Genomic DNA, 17,617 nt, shown 5'->3' with positions numbered 1-17,617 from the left:
CATTTTTGTCAGCAGTATTTACATCACTTTAAGAAAATTGGGGGGATTTTTTAGTTTATAAAAGGGAGTAATAGGCTTATACCATTCCAGAAATCTACGTCATGTTATTCTTTGTCCCTATTTTTCCTTTTAACATAAATGCATCTTATTTGCCCTCATTTTTTGTGGTGTGTTTTTTGGGTTTTTTTGGTTTGTTTTGTTTGTTTACGTGTAGGGAGAATAGAGTTACATTTGATAACATCTTGCCTGCAGCAGCGTAACCTTTGCCACACATTGCTGGAAATGCACACTAATGACTTTTAACAACAGCCTGCTATAAATCTGAGTAATGATAACCAGTAATATCTGGCAATAAAGAGGGTTACATGCTTTTGGAAAAAAAACGTTTTTAATTATTTTTTTTTATTTATTGAGCTCAGCTGGAAAATATATGGAGTTATGGAAAAGGTTTATGTTCATAGTTACCCTTAAAAAAAGTAAAATCTGTTACTGCAGCCATAAGGATAGGTCTTCCGTGGGCTATCACGCTGCCATTCGGTCTGTAATGCTGCAAGTACTGTGACAGCAGTTCCTGCTCAAAGTCTCCCTCAACAGCAGTGGACTTGATCGCTGTACCCTGACTTATTACAAGTTCCTGGAGAGATCTGATAAAATGCAACTTTTTTTGTTTGTTATGTTTAAATTTTCTTTTATAACAGTCTTGTGCATAGTCCAAAGTGTGTTGCTTTGGGATTTTCTTCCTGTGAATGCTCTAGGCTGCATTTGTGCTTTAAATGTACTAAGAGGTTTTCTAGTTGAATGCTGTATTAAAGTGTAATGTCCTAGAGAGACCAGCCTAGGATGAGGAAATCTGTCCTTGCTTTGCTAATGCTGCCAGGTTTAAAGTCCAATGGATGTTTTTAAAGATTTCTCCAGTTAAGGTTTAGTCTGCTTTTAGAATATGCTGTCCCATGCTTAAGTCCTACATCATTGCCACTGACAGAAAAAATGAGCAACTCAAGGAAACAAGAATAGCCATAGTTAAGTGACAGAGGCTTGTGAAGTTGTTCTTAGGTGTTTCTCTAGCCTTTTTTTTCTTAAGTAATAAATAAGGTGAGAAATATCTATGGTATGTATACAAATCATTAAAAACACAAGTAAATCTTCATCTCCAAATGATCAGTTGACCAAATCACTTCTAGTCCTTTAGTCTTCTGAGAAACGTCTCTTCAATCTTAACACCTCACAGAAGTGTCTTCTGTGATGGGTCTACAGTACACGCACCGGGCATTATAATTCATTCAGTGGTGGACCACACAACCTCAGGAGGATACCCAGGATGAGAGGGAGATGTTAAGAGGGATTGGTTAGGGACATAGAGGGGAGCAGGCACGAGAGAGACTGATGACTGAATTACAGACCATTTTCCATCTCTGTAAGTTTGGGGAGATGAGGCTGTGCTCTTTCATTACAGGCTGCCCCAGGGATCTCAGGGCTCTTGGCTGAGTCCATGCAGAGGCAGTAACCAGTGCTCAGGAGGGCACGTTTTAGTCTGGGCTTAGCAATAGGCCTCCAAGCACCTGGCTGCAATGTTGCATATAACCTAATAACCTCAGCACTGGTGTATGGTGACTTTCCATTGTTGGATGCTGCACGTTATATAGGAGAGTGGGAATGGCCTCAGCAGATTGTTTGAGTCTTCATTTACAGTAAGATCTCTGAAATGTACGTTGGTTGTTCTTCTTTAATCTCTTGCAGGAAATACAGAGTTTGCTCACTAACTGGAAAGGGCCAGACCTCACAAGTTACGGGGAGCTGGTGTTAGAAGGAACATTTCGCATTCAGCGAGCCAAAAATGAACGCACGTTGTTCCTCTTTGACAAGCTGCTGCTAATTACAAAAAAGAGAGATGAAACCTTTGTGTACAAAGCTCACATACTGGTACGTTGGAGAGCAGGTGGTAGCGTACTGTCTCTGGGTCTCCCCAAAACTCCTCCGTGATTCACGTTGTTGCCTCTCTTTGTTACAGTGTGGGAACTTGATGCTTGTTGAAGTAATACCAAAGGAACCCCTTAGCTTTAGCGTCTTCCACTACAAAAATCCCAAGATGCAACATACTGTCCAGGTATGACCAAAACCTCCCTGCCCACTGGGTAACCTGACTGATGACCGTATGCTATTCCTGACCCTGCATAGCGCAGTAATGCATTTTCTCACGGTGCTACAATTTTTTTATCAGGCAAAGTCGCAGCAAGACAAGCGCCTTTGGATTCTTCACCTGAAGAGGTTAATTCTAGAAAATCATCCTGCTAAAATTCCTGCCAAGGTAAAAATTCAGAAAAAAACAAACCACAAAACACCTCCTTTTATGTGCACTAACTTAAAGCAATCTTGTTAGCTGCAAGATACATGGCAATTTACAGAAAGTTTAGACTCCTGGAGGTTAACTAACATGTTGTTTCCTTATATCTTTAAAAGTGCCTCAAAATTAGTGGGAAAGTTCTACTATAAGCGTCTACAGGGGTTGGTACAGGAGTAGAAGAATTTAACTGGGTTAGCATCATTGCTGTCTGCATTAGGATTTGCCCGCTAAGACATGAGTAACAGAGATGCAATATCAGTAAGCTTGACTGTAAAAGCATAACTTAGCTTGATACTGCCTGTCTGCACAACACCGATGTGCGCTAATTGCAGCATATGTAGACATTACCAAGCTAATTTTAATCTGTCTTTGTTAGGTGTGGGAGCAGTGAAGCCAGTGGCAGCACACGCTTCACTTTACGAATACACCCACCCACCCTGAACCCTGCATCCTTAGCTGTGACATCTAGGCTCTTTTTGGTGAGATAGCTAGCAAGCTTTGTGCCAGAGAAAATGAGGCACCAATATCATACTCAGAGCTGTAATGTCTTGGAGTAGGGAAACCTGATCCTTTTATTAAACCTGATCCCTTATATCCTTGTGGGTGCTGGTCTCTTCTGTCAGGTGGCTGGAGATAGGACAAGAGGAAATGGTCTCAAGTTGAGGCAAGGGAGATTTAGGTTGGATATTAGGAAAAAATTTTTTACTGAGAGGGTTGTCAGGCATTGGAACAGGCTGCCCAGGGAAGTGGTTGAGTCACCATCCCTGGAGGTGTTCAAAAAGCGAGTGGACAGGGTACTTCAGGACATGGTTTAGTGGGCATGGTTGATGGTTGGACTCAATAGTCTTGAAGGTCTTTTCCAACCTAAATGATTCTATGATTTATGAAATCCTGTTTTAGAGCTCCAGGTGATGTTTCCCAGTGTAACATATTGCACCTCTCAAAGGGTGTTAACCCTAGTTAACTCTTGCCATGACACAGCAGCCACTGACTTGTGTAGAAGCAGGATTTTTTTCTGATTTTTTTTTTTCCCCCCTCACTGAGTTTACTGTTTTGGGGTTTTTTTTCAGCATTAGTTTCACTGATCAGTTTCCCTGACTTTTTTTCACCAAGTTTTATGCTGTAATGGCTAAAAAATGTTACCTGTGACTGACGTGCACGGTGCTGTACTAACTGTCATTTTCCACAGCTCAACAAAAAGAGAATTATGGGAGAAAAAAGCCCTAGTGGTTGCTATTACTAATTCTCCTCTTATCTTTTTGTTGACAGAGTTTATCGAAGGAATAATGTTTATGCTAGTATCTATGCTTACAGTGTAAATACTCACTGCAGTTTATTAGGTTGTAAAAAAAACCACTCATCTTTTGCATCAAGATTTTTTCTTACTTTTTCCTGGATTTTTTTTTTAATCTGTGGAAAAAACAGAAAACCAAAAATATAATGCCATTTTCTGCTCAGAGAAATAATTTCACTTGAGAAAGGAAAAATCTAACCAAATAAATCTCTGAGGTTGTCTGCACATTTTTTTCTTTTTTTTTTTTTTTCTTTTTTTGACAAATGGGTAGTTGCTAGTTATGAGCCTTCTCTCTGCCCAGCTTTTGGAGGCTTTAATAGTAGTCCACATGTGACGCCTGGTGGAAAATTACAGAACTGCACCTGTAGAAGGGCAAGCAGGCTAGGCTATTTTATTTTAGCTTATTTTCTGATTTATGAGCTGATATGCTTGATAAAACATGCAGATTATTTTTTCTATTTTAAAAAAGTGACAAATTTTAAGCAATCATGAGACGCTTTTTATCCTGGTTCTATCTTACTTAAACCAAATTATGATTTATTTTTTTCAATAGCTGTTCCTCAAGGAATCTCTTAAAGGAAGCAAGGTTGATAGCGTTTTCTGTGCCAACAACTTCAGAGTTGAAAAATAATAGAGGAGTTAAACTATTTGATTTTTAGGGAGGAAACATTCTGTGAATCACCAAAAAAAAAGTGATTTCCAGATACTAGGGCCAGTTTTGTGCCGATCCAAGCAGAATATGAAGACGTGTATCGACAGCTCTAAATTCTGGGACTTGCAGGGAGATCTCTGGAGGTTTGAGTCTCCATGGAGGAGACCCAGCCTGTGCAGCACGATCTTGGCACAGCACAGCCCCTGTCTTTGAAGCCACGGTAGTTTTTGCGGTCAGGTGTGCCATTACTACATCCTCCAGGAATTCCTCGTACCAGCGGGTGCCATAGGTACGCGGTTCTCCCCTTGCGCTAGCAGAAGGGAGGTGGGCACACAAGGCAGAGCTGGCGGGTGCAGTGAACAACAGGTTTTTGTGTGAAGCCCTGAAGATAAGCTCTGGTAACTGCCAGCAAAATTCTTCTTCACATTTGTAATGTGTCCAACACACAGAGAAAGACAGAAAATAACACTGCTAACCGTATTTATTAGTTCAAAAATTAAGCTTGCTGTTGTTTACATGTAAACTGAGTACTATCTGTAATATGCTATGTAATTTGTCCTTCTGCTTATAGTTTAACTTTTTAATTTGTCACTTTTTCTTTTTCAGGCCAAGCAGGCAATTCTAGAAATGGATGCCATACGTAAGTTGGTTCTTTTTCACTTTTGTTTTAAAAAAGCAATAAAACCTTCTTCAAAAGTTTGGCTTTAACTGTTGGTTTCATCTGAGACAGAAGAAGGCCAGGCTTACATTCCTTGAATTATGACCTTGCAGGAAAGCCCCAAATTGGGTGCAGATCCTGTGGAGCTCTGTAGGCGTTGGACTGACTGATCTGCAACCAACAAGTTATGCCTCATGTTGAGCAAGGAAGAGGCAGATCAGACCACCTGTAAACACTGGCCACTCTCTTTTGCTTACTCCATGCTGACTAAATGTATGACCTTTCCTGTGCTGTAGCATAAACTTCTTCTAGCTAGCACCTGCTGGAGGGCTAGCAAGAAGCAAATGCAGCTTGAAGAAGCACGTAGCAGTGTTATGACTTATTCCCGCTGGTAAACCTGCAGCTGGAGGACTGCGAGGCTTGTGCTGATGTCTGAAGAGTTTACCTGTCCCCCCCCTAGGAGCTAGTGTTAGAAAGCACATGTGATGCTGCTGTCTGCGCTCTGAGTGCGGTCCCACCTGCACGGTCCCTGCTGTGGCATCTGCTGCTTGCTGCCTTTGCTGGTGCAAACTGCATTAGCTCTTCGTGTTGCCAGTGATCCCTAGCAGCGCAGGGAAATGAGAATGATAGTCCTACGATATAAATGCTGAGGAAGTCTTGGAGTAAAGCAGGCTTCTTATTTATTTACGTAGTTGTTGTTGTAGAGAGTCGGTCGTGAAGGCTCTGACTGAGAAACTGGGCAAACAAGCATGATGATGATGGATAAGGGTTGCTGGGTTAGCCATCTGGAGCAAGGCGCAACTAAATGGGCAAAGCGTTTCCATGGCTGGGTGGTTAACGGCTGCCCTACAGCAGCATATCTTGCTTGTGTTGCTTCAGGCTCTGATGAAGTGCCACTAAACCAGTCAGAAATGGACAATGGCACTGGCTCCGAAGAGAGCTGCTGATGCATGTGAAGTGACACCCTCGTCACTCTCTTATGCCTTGTGCCACTGCTTATTCCACAGATCACCCAGGCTTCCACTATAGCCCCGAGGGAGAAATGAAATCATCGTACCAGCCTAAAGAAGGCACTGCTCCTCACAGAGTGAGAAGGAAATCAGGTGAATAACCTCCTTTACCACCAAGATGACAAAAGGAAAACCAAGCAGGGTTGTTCAGGGTTGGGTGAGGCTGGGCACGGGGAATTGGTCTTTAACCTGCAGTCCATGCAGGTTTAACATGGCACAGTATCTCTCAGATATGGATGGAGCATCTTATTAACCATTTGTTGTTCGTGTGATTTATTTATTTTATCCACTGTTTGCATTTAATTTCATGGATATACATTCCTAATGGTGGATGCATAAAGAACAGTTGGTACTTTCTAATGGATAAAAGAATGCATATGGAGGAAAGCCAGTCACGTTATTTAAGTCTGACATTTCTCTCCCTGCCCCCTCCCCACTCCCCCCCAAAATAATTACTGTCTTAGAAGTGGTTCCATCCTGATTATGATAAGCTTATTATTTCACAACATGATTACTATCTTTACTTAGTGTAATGTCTGCCTTATGGATAATAGAGATTTGAGAGGTGGTTATGCTGACTTTGGGGTTTTTTCCTCCTAGCTCAAACATACATCCATAATTACTGTTAGTTTCCTCTTGAAGACACTACCAATGTCTGTGTAGTTGGGTGACTTCATACTGCAGTCACTGTGTTCCCCTCTTCAGCTACTTAAAGACCTGTCCAATTTGGAGTGTGTAACACTGTGTATTCGGAATGACTTCATGAGAATGTTGTAGTGATTTATCATACAGCAGCACTTGTATCTAAAAAACAATCAGGTTTTAATTACTTCAGGCATCTTCCTTTGTTTCTGAGGTGAAGGATTGCATTGGTGCTGCTTTGCCTGTAAAGGGGATAATACAAAATACTGATCAAATGGCCACCTATGTAATGTTCCCCTATTTATACTTTTAAAGCCCTGCTAAGCTGTTGGTATCTCATACATTTTTCTAATAAGGAACCTCCAGCAACTTAGAGCAATAACAGAAATGACCAAGTCTTTTGAAAGCAGGAATCTTAAAATGGGATAAAAATTTACGTGTGGCTTGTTGTATGGAGGGCAGCTGCTGTTGCATTAAGAAACATGTATGTTCTTTGGTAATAGCTGTAGGTTTGACACTTCAACAAATGCGTTTTTGTGAGGAAATTGGGTGATTAAGAAATTAAAATCTGGCTTCCCTGCATGGGCTCAGAAGCTTAAATTTTGGAGGCCTATTGCTAAATAAAAAATTGGCCAAGACGCTTATAGATTTCTTTGGGATACTGGAGTGCTTAAACATGTTGTTATCTTTTTCAGAACCCTCATCTAGAGTTCATAAAGTTTTGAAGTCAAATGGTAAGCTACTTCGTCTACTGCTTATTGACCCAGTGCTTCTGTACTTTGTAGAACAAGTAAAGATGGATCCTTTTCTCCTATAACTTTCCCTAAATGCACTGGGGGGTGGGGGGGACAAGGAGGAAAAATAGGTGTGCAAAGAAAACAAAATGTTACATCTGCTTTTCCACACTTGGGTTCTGGTCGTGTAAACATCCTAGCAACTGGCAGCTGAACACAGGGTCTTGGTCATTGTCAGTAGTTGCTCATATTGTATCAGTGATGCATAATTAGGACCTCAGGTGGAACTGTGGTAAAGCTCACGCTGTCTCTGTTTTATCAGAGACCCTATAGGCTGTTTGCTCAATTGCAGTTGCATTTAACCCCCTTTTGGGAATTCATAATTGGGTTATTAGTGTAGCATTAGAATGGGCATAGACTGACACCAGTTTGATTACTCACTCATGATGAAGTATGTATTTCTGTTTTCAGATATAAGTCCAGATATGCAGAAGGTAAGCCATTTCTTTTATTTCTTGGTTTAGCACATTCAAATGACATAGAGCACAGTATTTACTGTAGAATCTGCATCTTCTTGGTTGTGTTGATTTTAAGAATGGAAACAAAATCACAAATGTTGTTTAGCATCTCCAATAAGATTACTGGAATGAAAACAATAGAAATAGAGCTAACTATTTCAGGAATATCTAATAAAGAAAAAATGGCTGATCCATATATTGTTGTACTTTATAATACAGTGCGATCAATTACTAATGCTATAGGGTACTTAAAAATACCACTATAATCACAGAAGTGCTGTGTATAAAGATAGTGTTTATTCTTTGGAGCATGTTGCCTTTGCATTTATTAAATAAGACTGGAAAGTTTCAGCTAATTCTGGTAAATATATCCCATACATAAATCATGATATATGACCAAACAGCACAGATACAGCTTAAGCAGATGGAAATGAGCACTTCTGATTTTTACCTTTGCTGTAAGAATTTGTAATGAAGTTCCCAGTGCAGTTTGAAAGTCTCATGTTGAATTTCAAGTCCTAGGGTTTTATTTGGGATGGAATTTAAAGTGTGTGTGTGGAAGATTTACAAACAGAGTACATTAGATATGACTCCACTGCGATACCATAACACTGAAGCCCATGATTGGGGGGTGTGTGTCATATTTTTTTTCAGTTCTAAATATTCTATGGAAAAATACTCATTGTTTGACTTATTTCTTTATAAAAGTCATTTCAGTGCAGCTAACTGAGCATAACTTAAATGTTGCCTGTAAGTCTGATGTAAAACAGTGTCTTACTAAAATATATAATCTCTATAAACTTCTAATCAAAGTTTTGTGGTGGGTTTTTTAAGCGGATCAGTATTGAAGGAGCCCTATTATCTCAAGCCACCAAACTAGGATCAAATGAAGCCCTGCTGAATTCTAGGAAGAAGGTTCCATTGGAACCTAGTGGGTTGGAGAGCCAATTTCAAGAGTCTGTCGAGCCAGCCTACAGCAGTGATCAAGATGAAAATCTTCAGACTTCTGCTACCGAACAGATTGATGCTGATGATGAAGAAGAGTCTGAACAGGTAGGAAAAAGGGGGGAAAAAAAAAATAATTCTTTCTTCCTGGGGAGGATGGAAGAGGGATTAACATTATCTGTAAAACAGCAAGAAGGCAGGAATGTGTTACAAGTATTTACAACTTTCTCTCTTTAGAAATATTTTTATTTAGACCTCACACAACACTCCTTTGCATTTTAACAGAGATGTTGTAAAATTAGACCCTAGACAGAGGAAGAAATCCCCACTGCTTGAAAGAGATTTTACTTAGTCCTTTGCAGTCCTCAAGCCTAGTTCTGACAGAACGCTATTGCTTTTACCTGTGTGCATAATTGACTCTTCCTTGCTTCTCCAGCTGATGCCGTGAAAGAAACCTTTTCAGGCCACATGTGGAGAGAGTGCCTTCAGGTCTCCAAAGGAAGGACTTGAATATTAAGTTAAGATTCAGGCACTGCCACATGTGATGTGATGTTTCTTTACCTGTGAGCTGGCTGGCAGTAGTTAGGAACATGTGAACTTTAATAGTAGAAGTTGTGAGTAGGATTTCTGAAAATGAGAATCTTTATCTGTTACTACTGCACATACTACTGCACAGGTGGTAGTTTTCCCCACTCTGTGTGATGTTTCCACGCATATGTAGTACTCCTGAAACACTAAAACCCCAGCTTTGAAATGTGGCTGGATTAAAGAATCTAGATTTTCAGTTTGTTTGGTTTAGTTGATGCTGAGGTCATATCCTTGTGTGGTCCATTTATTTTGTGAATTATCCAAAACCTATTATTGAAATTCTTTTTGAAGCTTACTGCGCATTTCCTCTTTGAAATTACACTATTTGCATTGTAAATCTTCCATAAAATAGTATCTCGTATCAGTGTAGTGCAGTGTCTTGTAATTGTCCCTCTTGCTGACATGAGAAAGTACAAAAGAATGAGTAAGTGCAAAAGAATACCACTATAAAAATGTATAACAGTAGCTTAGTGTTTAATCCTAGGTGTGGCAACAATACCTTCTCAGATTCTCCCCGTTCCCACCATGCATGCCCTTCACTCTGAGTTAATTTGGACACTGCCCAACACGTAACATTGTGGCCTTCTGTTTGTTGTTTTGCGTTTTTTTTCTGGGAAGTTGGATGACAGCATATTTTTTCATTTAGACTTCTTTCTGGTTTTCAAGACTGCAAATTATATTAAGACTATCCTGTCCCCCTGTCCTGGTTTCAGCTGGGATAGAGTTAACTGTCTTCCTAGTAGCTGGTACGGTGCTATGTTTTGAGTTCAGTATGAGAAGAATGTTGATAACACTGATGTTTTCAGTTGTTGCTCAGTAGTGTTTAGTCTAAAGTCAAGGATTTTTCAGCTTCTCATGCCCAGCCAGCGAGAAGGCTGGAGGGGCACAAGAAGTTGGCACAGGACACAGCCAGGGCAGCTGACCCAAAGTGGCCAACGGGGTATTCCATACCATGGGACGTCACATCTAGTGTATAAACTGGGGGAGTGGGGGGAGGGGATCGCCGCTCGGGGACTAGCTATTTCTTCGCATACTGACCTCAAAACATAGCACCGTGCCAGCTACTAGGAAGACAGTTAACTCTATCCCAGCTGAAACCAGGACATATGGATTGATATCATTTAATTGGTTATTGTAAAGAAAGTTTTCTAGGCTCTGAATAATTCTTGTGGCAGTGCACTGACTACTCATGAGCATTTTGTCCTCCCGATGTGGATATCTGGCCTGTTATAGCTGCTAGTAATTCTTCTGAACAAGACAGTACAGAGAACTGTAGATTTTATTACCCCTCCCTTGCTCTTTTCTTTTAAATCACAGGGAGTGCAGCAAAACTCACTGCAGAAATCAAAAGGGGGAAGAAAAAGACTTAATAGTCAAGCTGCTGAAAATGTTGAAAAACGGAGAAGTGTTAATCTCAACAAGTGTGAAATGGAGGTATATAATTTTTTGTTTACTTCTACTTTGCTGTGCATCATAGATATGTCAAAGAAATATGTGTTTTTCCTAGGTAGACAGATAAGTCATCTTCTGTTTGTGTCATGTATTAATATTCATATCATTGAAATATTCATCTATGTGATGAAAGACTGTTCTTTTGGGGGCAGGGAAAACCAAACCAAACCAATCAGCATTAACTTAAGTGAAAAGGAATCATCTGTCCTTCTCTTTCCTAACCTCTGGCCAGGAACATCTACAGCATCCTTCATGTCGGCATTAGCAGGCACGTGGCCTTGCTGTAAATTAGATCTGCTAGCTGAGCTGGATGAAAACTTACCCCAAAAAGAAAGTGAAATTTTCGGTGGTATGTGCTAGAGAGGATAATGTACCTTTCTGCTAGGGTTACGGGCAAGGGGAAAGGGAGGAGAAAAAAAACTTTTGGCACAAGCCCAGGGTCAGATTAGCTCAATCCAACTGTCAAACTGCAGAGTTAGCATAAAAGGTTTAATCTAACTCCTGCCAAACAAATTTAATTACTCATGCGTTAATATAAGCCAGTGTCTTGAATTTGAAGTAAGATGTTATTAAATGCCAAGAGTGAACTGTGAGCCATGATAAGGATGAGGAGGCAAAGTAGTCTGGCATTGCCACCTTGGCTCCCTGGCTCTCTAGCAAGGACCCTGCTCACCCTGCCCATCTCTACCTACGCTGTGCTGCAGGGCACGCTGGTGCTATAGCAGTTCTGTGAATGGAGGGAATCGTTGTATTATTGCAGGGGATAGGCTAATATTACCTGCATATTTCAAATCTCCACAGAGCTCCAAGGACCCTTCAGATGAAGAGTCAACCCAGTTGAATACCGATCTTCCGTTTTCCTGCGCAGCTAGACAGCCGCAGTCACCTAGACAATTCAGCACACCCCAGAGTGACTCGCTAATCATGAATATCCTGGGGGGAAGTACCTCTGTCAGAAACATCTGGACCGACCATCAGATCAGGCAGGCATTGTTTCCCACCCGGCGCCCACCTTATGAGAATGAAGATGACGAAGATGATTATCAGATGTTTGTACCATCAGTGTCAACATCCAATGCTAGTTCAGCTGTGGGTGGAGAAAGGAGGGCTTCTTCTGGGCGTCCATGTAGCTGGCACTTGGGGGTAGTGCATCAAAACGAGACTTCCAGCCCCACTCGTCACAAAATTGTTAGGCGGGCCAGTAGTGCTGGTGAAAGTAACACATCTCCAGCCAGCATAAGGTATAAAATAGGGGAGCGCGGGTCTCGAAGGGAAGTGAAGAGAGCAGAAGTAAGCGGTATGAATGCATATCCCGAATCTTCAGAGGAGCTGACCATTGATGATATCGAACATGTTTATGATAATATAAGCTATGAAGACTTAAAGCTGATGGGTCTGACAAGAAGGGAGGAGACAGACCGTGGTCCTCAGAGATCTGCTAGAGACTCTCTCTATGAGGCTGAAAACAAAAGCAGCTTAGATTCACCCTCCAAAAAGAGGACAGCAAATCAAAACAGGGCATCCATTTGTGCTAGTAGGGATGAGATACTACTCAGTAGAGAAGCACCTACTTCAAGTTTGGATGAGCTCAGGATCGTTGAAGACAACATCTATGACACTATAGTGCTTCCAGAAACACCACTATTGGATTTTAAATGTGACCCCTTAAAATGCTCTAAAAGGAGGAGTTTTCTGGGCCTGGAAAAGGACTTTGCATATTGCGATAATCTACGGCAGTTTGTTTCTGAAGAGAGTCTCCAGTTCAGTGAAGATGAAAGTCCTTACCATCGTGTTCCCGTTGACAATGACTATTTGAGCTTAGTAGATAGCTCTTCCAACTCAGATTCACTGTCCCATAAGTCTGCAGCAGATAAACTCTCAGAGGAAGTAGACGAGATTTGGAATGACCTGGAGAATTACATCAAAAAGAATGAGGAAAAGACAAGAGACCGTCTCCTTGCAGCCTTTCCTGTTTGTAAAGATGATATGCAGGAAAGGCTGCATGCTGGTAGTACGCCCGAACTGAGTAAAGATGTAGAGTACTCTCTGTCTACTCTCTCTCTACCAGAAACTCCTATTTTCCCTAAAACTGTGAAGCCCAGGGCTGCCACTGTAAGTGAGGCTAATCTCAGGCTTGAAGACACTACACCGTGCAAGGAGAACTCTTTTATGAGTCTGAACAGATCTTCCTTCTCCAGTGAGATGCCTTTTGTAGATAGCCCATATGAATCTGCCAATAGTGTTCTGTCCCATGCGCATGCAGAGGGCATGGAAAATGACTTGGCTGCTGTGGATAAAACAAAGAACAGGGTTTTTATGATGGCAAGGCAGTACAGTCAAAAAATTAAGAAGGCTAACCAGCTTTTGAAAGTTAAAAGTCCAGAGCAGGAACAGCCAGCTGGCAGACAACAAAAACTGAAACACAAAGATCTTGCGGCTATTCTGGAGGAGAAGAAACAAGGGGGTCCTGCAATTGGTATGTTAAAAATATTTCTGTACAGATATATTTCTCTAGTAACTTTCGGTGAAATTTGTGTACTGAACTGGAAGATTATGAATTTTCCCCACCATGTTAGTTGAATATCAGTACTGTATTTTCTGTCTTACTACTGAAATGAGTTTTCTGTGACTGCTTCTAACATGAATAGTCCTTTATATCTCAATTCTTGTTGTTACTTGATAAAATTGGGAAGAAATAGCGGGGTAGTATCAGGAAAGATCAACTCAGCTGAGGCTGGAAATAGAAATCATGCCTGAAGCACTCTTGGCCTCTTTACAGAAAAGCAGTTATTTCCTTTAATAATGTGATCTTCAGAGTTTGACTGAAAAGGTGTATTTTCAGGTAGGTTCCCCTCCTAACAAGTCATGTATGTTTGCTCAGGTACCATCCACATCATGCCGATAAGCATAAGGAATGGGACCAAATAAGAAAAGAGCTGGTGGTCTTGCTCTGTCTAATGAATGTGCAAAGTTGTGGATGTGCACCAGCTTTGGAACTATTTTTGTCTGTGGTCAGTTGAAACAAATTGGAGACATGGAGCCAGTGGACTCCATGCACTAGAGTGTCATTGCCTTCCTGTGATATTTATAAAAGTCCCTAAATATCTTATTTACCAGGCCATTTTCTGAATGTTCTTTTCCATTTTAACATGAAACAATCAGCGTATTATTGGAACCGTGTGTTACATTGCGTCCTGCATGACTGTTCACTGTCACAACGTATTTTATGCTTCATTTTCTGAATACAATGTACTAAAATGCAATGCAATGCACGGCTCTTCTGGCCTCTATTGTTTCATGTTACTTTGTTAAGGCCGAAGAGACACAGCTGTAAACTTTTCCCTTGACCAACACAAAGCGTTTTGAGATTTTTAAATTTTCACATGACTCATTCGAATGGATTGCTTGCCTCTGCTAAGTTAATTCTCTCTCCTTTCTAGGTGCCAGAATAGCTGAATATTCCCAGCTTTATGACCAAATCGTCTTTAGAGAAAGTTCACCTAAGGTCCAAAAGGAAGCCTGGGCCACTCCTCAGGAGCCATCAGCCGGGAGGTTTTCCACACCCGTGGCTGCATCTCCTCCTCGTTCCCAGGCTGCCAGTGAATGCTCAAGAGCAGAAGATTGGCTTTTGCATTCTACGTACAGTAACGGTGAGCTGGCCGACTTCTCTCCATGGCCTGAATCCCAAGATCCGAAGTCCAAGAGCTCGTATACAGAAGCTGGTACAAAAAGCAATTCAAGGCAGTTGCCGTCAGCTGGCTCGGTGCCTTCCCTTCAGATTTCTAACCGTTTGCATGTTCCAGTGCAGAGGTGGAGTGCCATTATCAGCCAACCGAACAAAGAAAATTTACATCAAGATCACGTCTATAACTCTCTTGGGAGAAGAGTAAGCAATGTAAAACCACAGGCATACAACAGGTCGCAGTCGTCTTCCTCAATTGTGGTCAACAGGTCTGGAGAATCAATCGTATATCCTAATGAAACGGACAAGAAAAAGCTCCATTCGAATAGGAACTTCCGATTCAACAGCCATCAAACGCCGGGTATTGCTTCAGGATGTACAGGGCCTGATATGAGAAAGCAGATCCCTGAAAACTGTTCAGATATGATTCTGCAGGATTCTCAAAAGGTCCTGAGAGTGAACAGGGCCTCCCCTCTGACGGCACAGATGGCCACTCAGAACTATTTTTCGAACTTCAAAGATACTCAAGAAGGAGAAGGGGATGACGATGACTATGTCGAAATAAAGTCTGAAGATGAGGGATCTGACCTGGAGACTTCTCAGAACCAAACAAGGAAATTGGATCCTAAACTGCGTAACGAGGACGCTGCCCCTCCTGAAACGCTCTGCGGCAAAACTGTCTCTTGTACTCCTGCAAAGTCCGCCAGCAGCAAACACGCGCTTACCCCGTATCTGACTGCATATAGTGATTCGGATAAACTGAACGACTACCTGTGGAGAGTACCATCTCCTAATCAGCAGAATATTGTCCAGTCCTTAAGGGAAAAGTTTCAGTGTCTCAGTTCAAGTAGCTTTGCTTGATGCTTTCAGTAATTTCTAGCTGCACTGCCTTACCATGACAGAGTATATACTAGGACAATCAGTACTGGCATCATGTATTTCCATAATATTACACAATCAGGCATTGTATCACAGTAATATTATAAATAGATGTGAAATGTATCTTTTAAAAAGTGGTTTAGAATCCTGGAAGTAAAAAGGCCACGTGCACGCTGTCTGGTGTCTCGCTCCGTAGTGCAGGTGGACTTCTCTCCTATTTAACTGTTGCATCTCTTCCCTTGTTAGGTGTGATACCCTTTGATTCTTCCCAGCGAACCAGGTGTGATGCCATTTGATTCTTAAACCATTTTATCATGCGGAAACCTTAGTATTTGGACTTTTGAGTTGGTGACCAGTGTTCTGCATCCAAAATACCCACGTGATTACTCTGGTTACATACGGGAGCATTTAGCTGAGCAGCTACTCCTGTGACTGTGCAGATTTCTGAACAGGGTTCTGGTAATTACACCAACATGCTACATGTGCAATTGCACATAGTTTTTGCACATTACTTTTTGTCAGACAGATTCCAAGTGTGTGGGACCAATGCATACGCTACATTACTTTAGAACAGGCTTCTTATCTTTTAAACAAAATCCAGTTCTAGTGCTTGTGAGGGATGCCAGACTGATAGCTCTGTGTCTGAAGCCTCTCCTACTTTCCATAACTGCATAGTAGGCAGAGAACGGGCAGTGGCGGCTTTTTGTGTGAACCTGTGGATGTGACGCAGTCCTTGCCTGAAGGACGTTTTGGGCAGGAGAAGGGGAGCTCCGCTGCTTATGAAGATGGCTAGACGGGGTTTGGTACCTCCAGTGATGGTGGTGGTGGCAGTTGTGACAGCAAAATCCGAGTATATTGTAGCTCAGAGCCCAGCAGTTGAAAGTCACTGTGTGTGAGTTTGCTAGGTAGCTGTATTTTATACATAGTGGCCTGCAGGGCATTTTCTTGAGTCCCAAAGTCAGTGACCCCAAGAGGGACTGAGGCTTGGCCACGTGCTTGGGTGAAATATTAATCATGGGGCATCCAGGGAATGTATCTCCGGTAGTAGGAAATGGCCCTTCCTGGCAGAAAGGGGTAAAATATGTATTTTCTAAACCAGGCAGGGCTGACTGTAATCCAATTTATCTACAATAGAAGTAGCTTAAAAAATGAGAATACATTCCATTCTTTTGCAAATAATGTGTAGGCTAAATGCTGCCATTTAGAACGAGAACAGGCTTTCCAATATGATGCACATTTGCTCCCCTTCGTCATCTTTGTTGCAGAGCTTTGGATTCTGTTACTTGAAAACATTGTACCTAAAGGAAAGCCTAAATACGTCTACACTGATCATCTTGTGTGAGTGGTGTTCTTATTTGGTGCTTAAATTCTTCAGATTACGTGGATAAAGCCAGTACTGAGTTAAACATATCAATAAATAAACGAGTTTCATTGAAATACTGTTTTTACTAACCACTTATCACTCCCGTCAGCTACAGAGCACTGTACTTCCAGAACGGCCGACTATTTACTACATTGGTTACCCTGAGGAAAACCTGAAGTTATCGGTGTACAGCTAATTATTTGTAGACTAAGATTTAAGGATTTGAATTTGTTAGAATGGATTAAATTATTTACCGCACGTATCTTCCATTGGCTAGGGATTGTTATTTTGAGGGCTGGTTGGTCACGGGACTTACTAGCTCGTACCACTGGGATACTCGTTACCGTCAGCGCATCCGCTGTGATAGGACCCGCATCTATCTAGTAAAATCCGACTGCGAAATAATGTTGTACATATTTAAGACGCCGAGGTGTAGCAGAGCCCGTATTTATTTAATATAGCTTGTAAAGTATTGTAAATATGAATAGAAGTTAAATCTGTGCTTTCCCCGCGCACGTCTAGATTTGTTTAAACGGCTAGGGGTTTAACTCGCATCTCATGCAATCAGTGAAGTTGGGGGGGGTGTGTGGAAACAGACAAAAAGGGACTTGTACTAGCCTGTAACTTCTCCCAGGGACCATTTCATACTATTTTTAATAAACGTTGAGTATGCAAAAGCTTTGGGGTGCCGTTCATTGGGGTCGGGGGGGGGCATGGTGCTCGGGTTTATAAGCGGGGAGGAGGGAGGCGGTGGTTTCTGTCGGTGGTAGGTGATGTTTGGGGGCGATTTGGGTCTTTTTTGGTGTTTTCTTGCGGGCAAGCGGAAGCGAAACGGGCCGGGGGCGGGGAGCGGGGCGAG

General features: G+C 41.7%; 1 protein-coding gene across 1 annotated transcript in view; it reads left to right on the top strand.

Annotated features, from left to right (window-relative positions):
• The window catches only part of PLEKHG1 (pleckstrin homology domain containing, family G (with RhoGef domain) member 1), a 51,071-nt gene extending 35,115 nt beyond the window's left edge, over positions 1-15,956 (top strand). The window contains exons 7-17 of the mRNA XM_010581899.1: positions 1,738-1,920; positions 2,009-2,104; positions 2,219-2,305; positions 4,894-4,927; positions 5,953-6,048; positions 7,293-7,331; positions 7,803-7,825; positions 8,684-8,902; positions 10,700-10,816; positions 11,636-13,310; positions 14,275-15,956. Coding sequence (XP_010580201.1) covers positions 1,738-1,920; positions 2,009-2,104; positions 2,219-2,305; positions 4,894-4,927; positions 5,953-6,048; positions 7,293-7,331; positions 7,803-7,825; positions 8,684-8,902; positions 10,700-10,816; positions 11,636-13,310; positions 14,275-15,377 — 3,672 coding nt within the window. The 3' untranslated portion in view covers positions 15,378-15,956. The remainder of the gene's footprint in view (positions 1-1,737; positions 1,921-2,008; positions 2,105-2,218; positions 2,306-4,893; positions 4,928-5,952; positions 6,049-7,292; positions 7,332-7,802; positions 7,826-8,683; positions 8,903-10,699; positions 10,817-11,635; positions 13,311-14,274) is intronic.
• The last annotated feature ends 1,661 nt before the right edge of the window (positions 15,957-17,617 follow it).

This window comes from Haliaeetus leucocephalus, unplaced genomic scaffold (assembly GCF_000737465.1).
Source record: "Haliaeetus leucocephalus isolate CR32 unplaced genomic scaffold, Haliaeetus_leucocephalus-4.0 Scaffold819, whole genome shotgun sequence".
Taxonomy (NCBI): domain Eukaryota; kingdom Metazoa; phylum Chordata; class Aves; order Accipitriformes; family Accipitridae; genus Haliaeetus; species Haliaeetus leucocephalus.
Note: the sequence above shows the minus strand (reverse complement) of the source record. Positions and strands in the feature narration are given on the sequence as shown.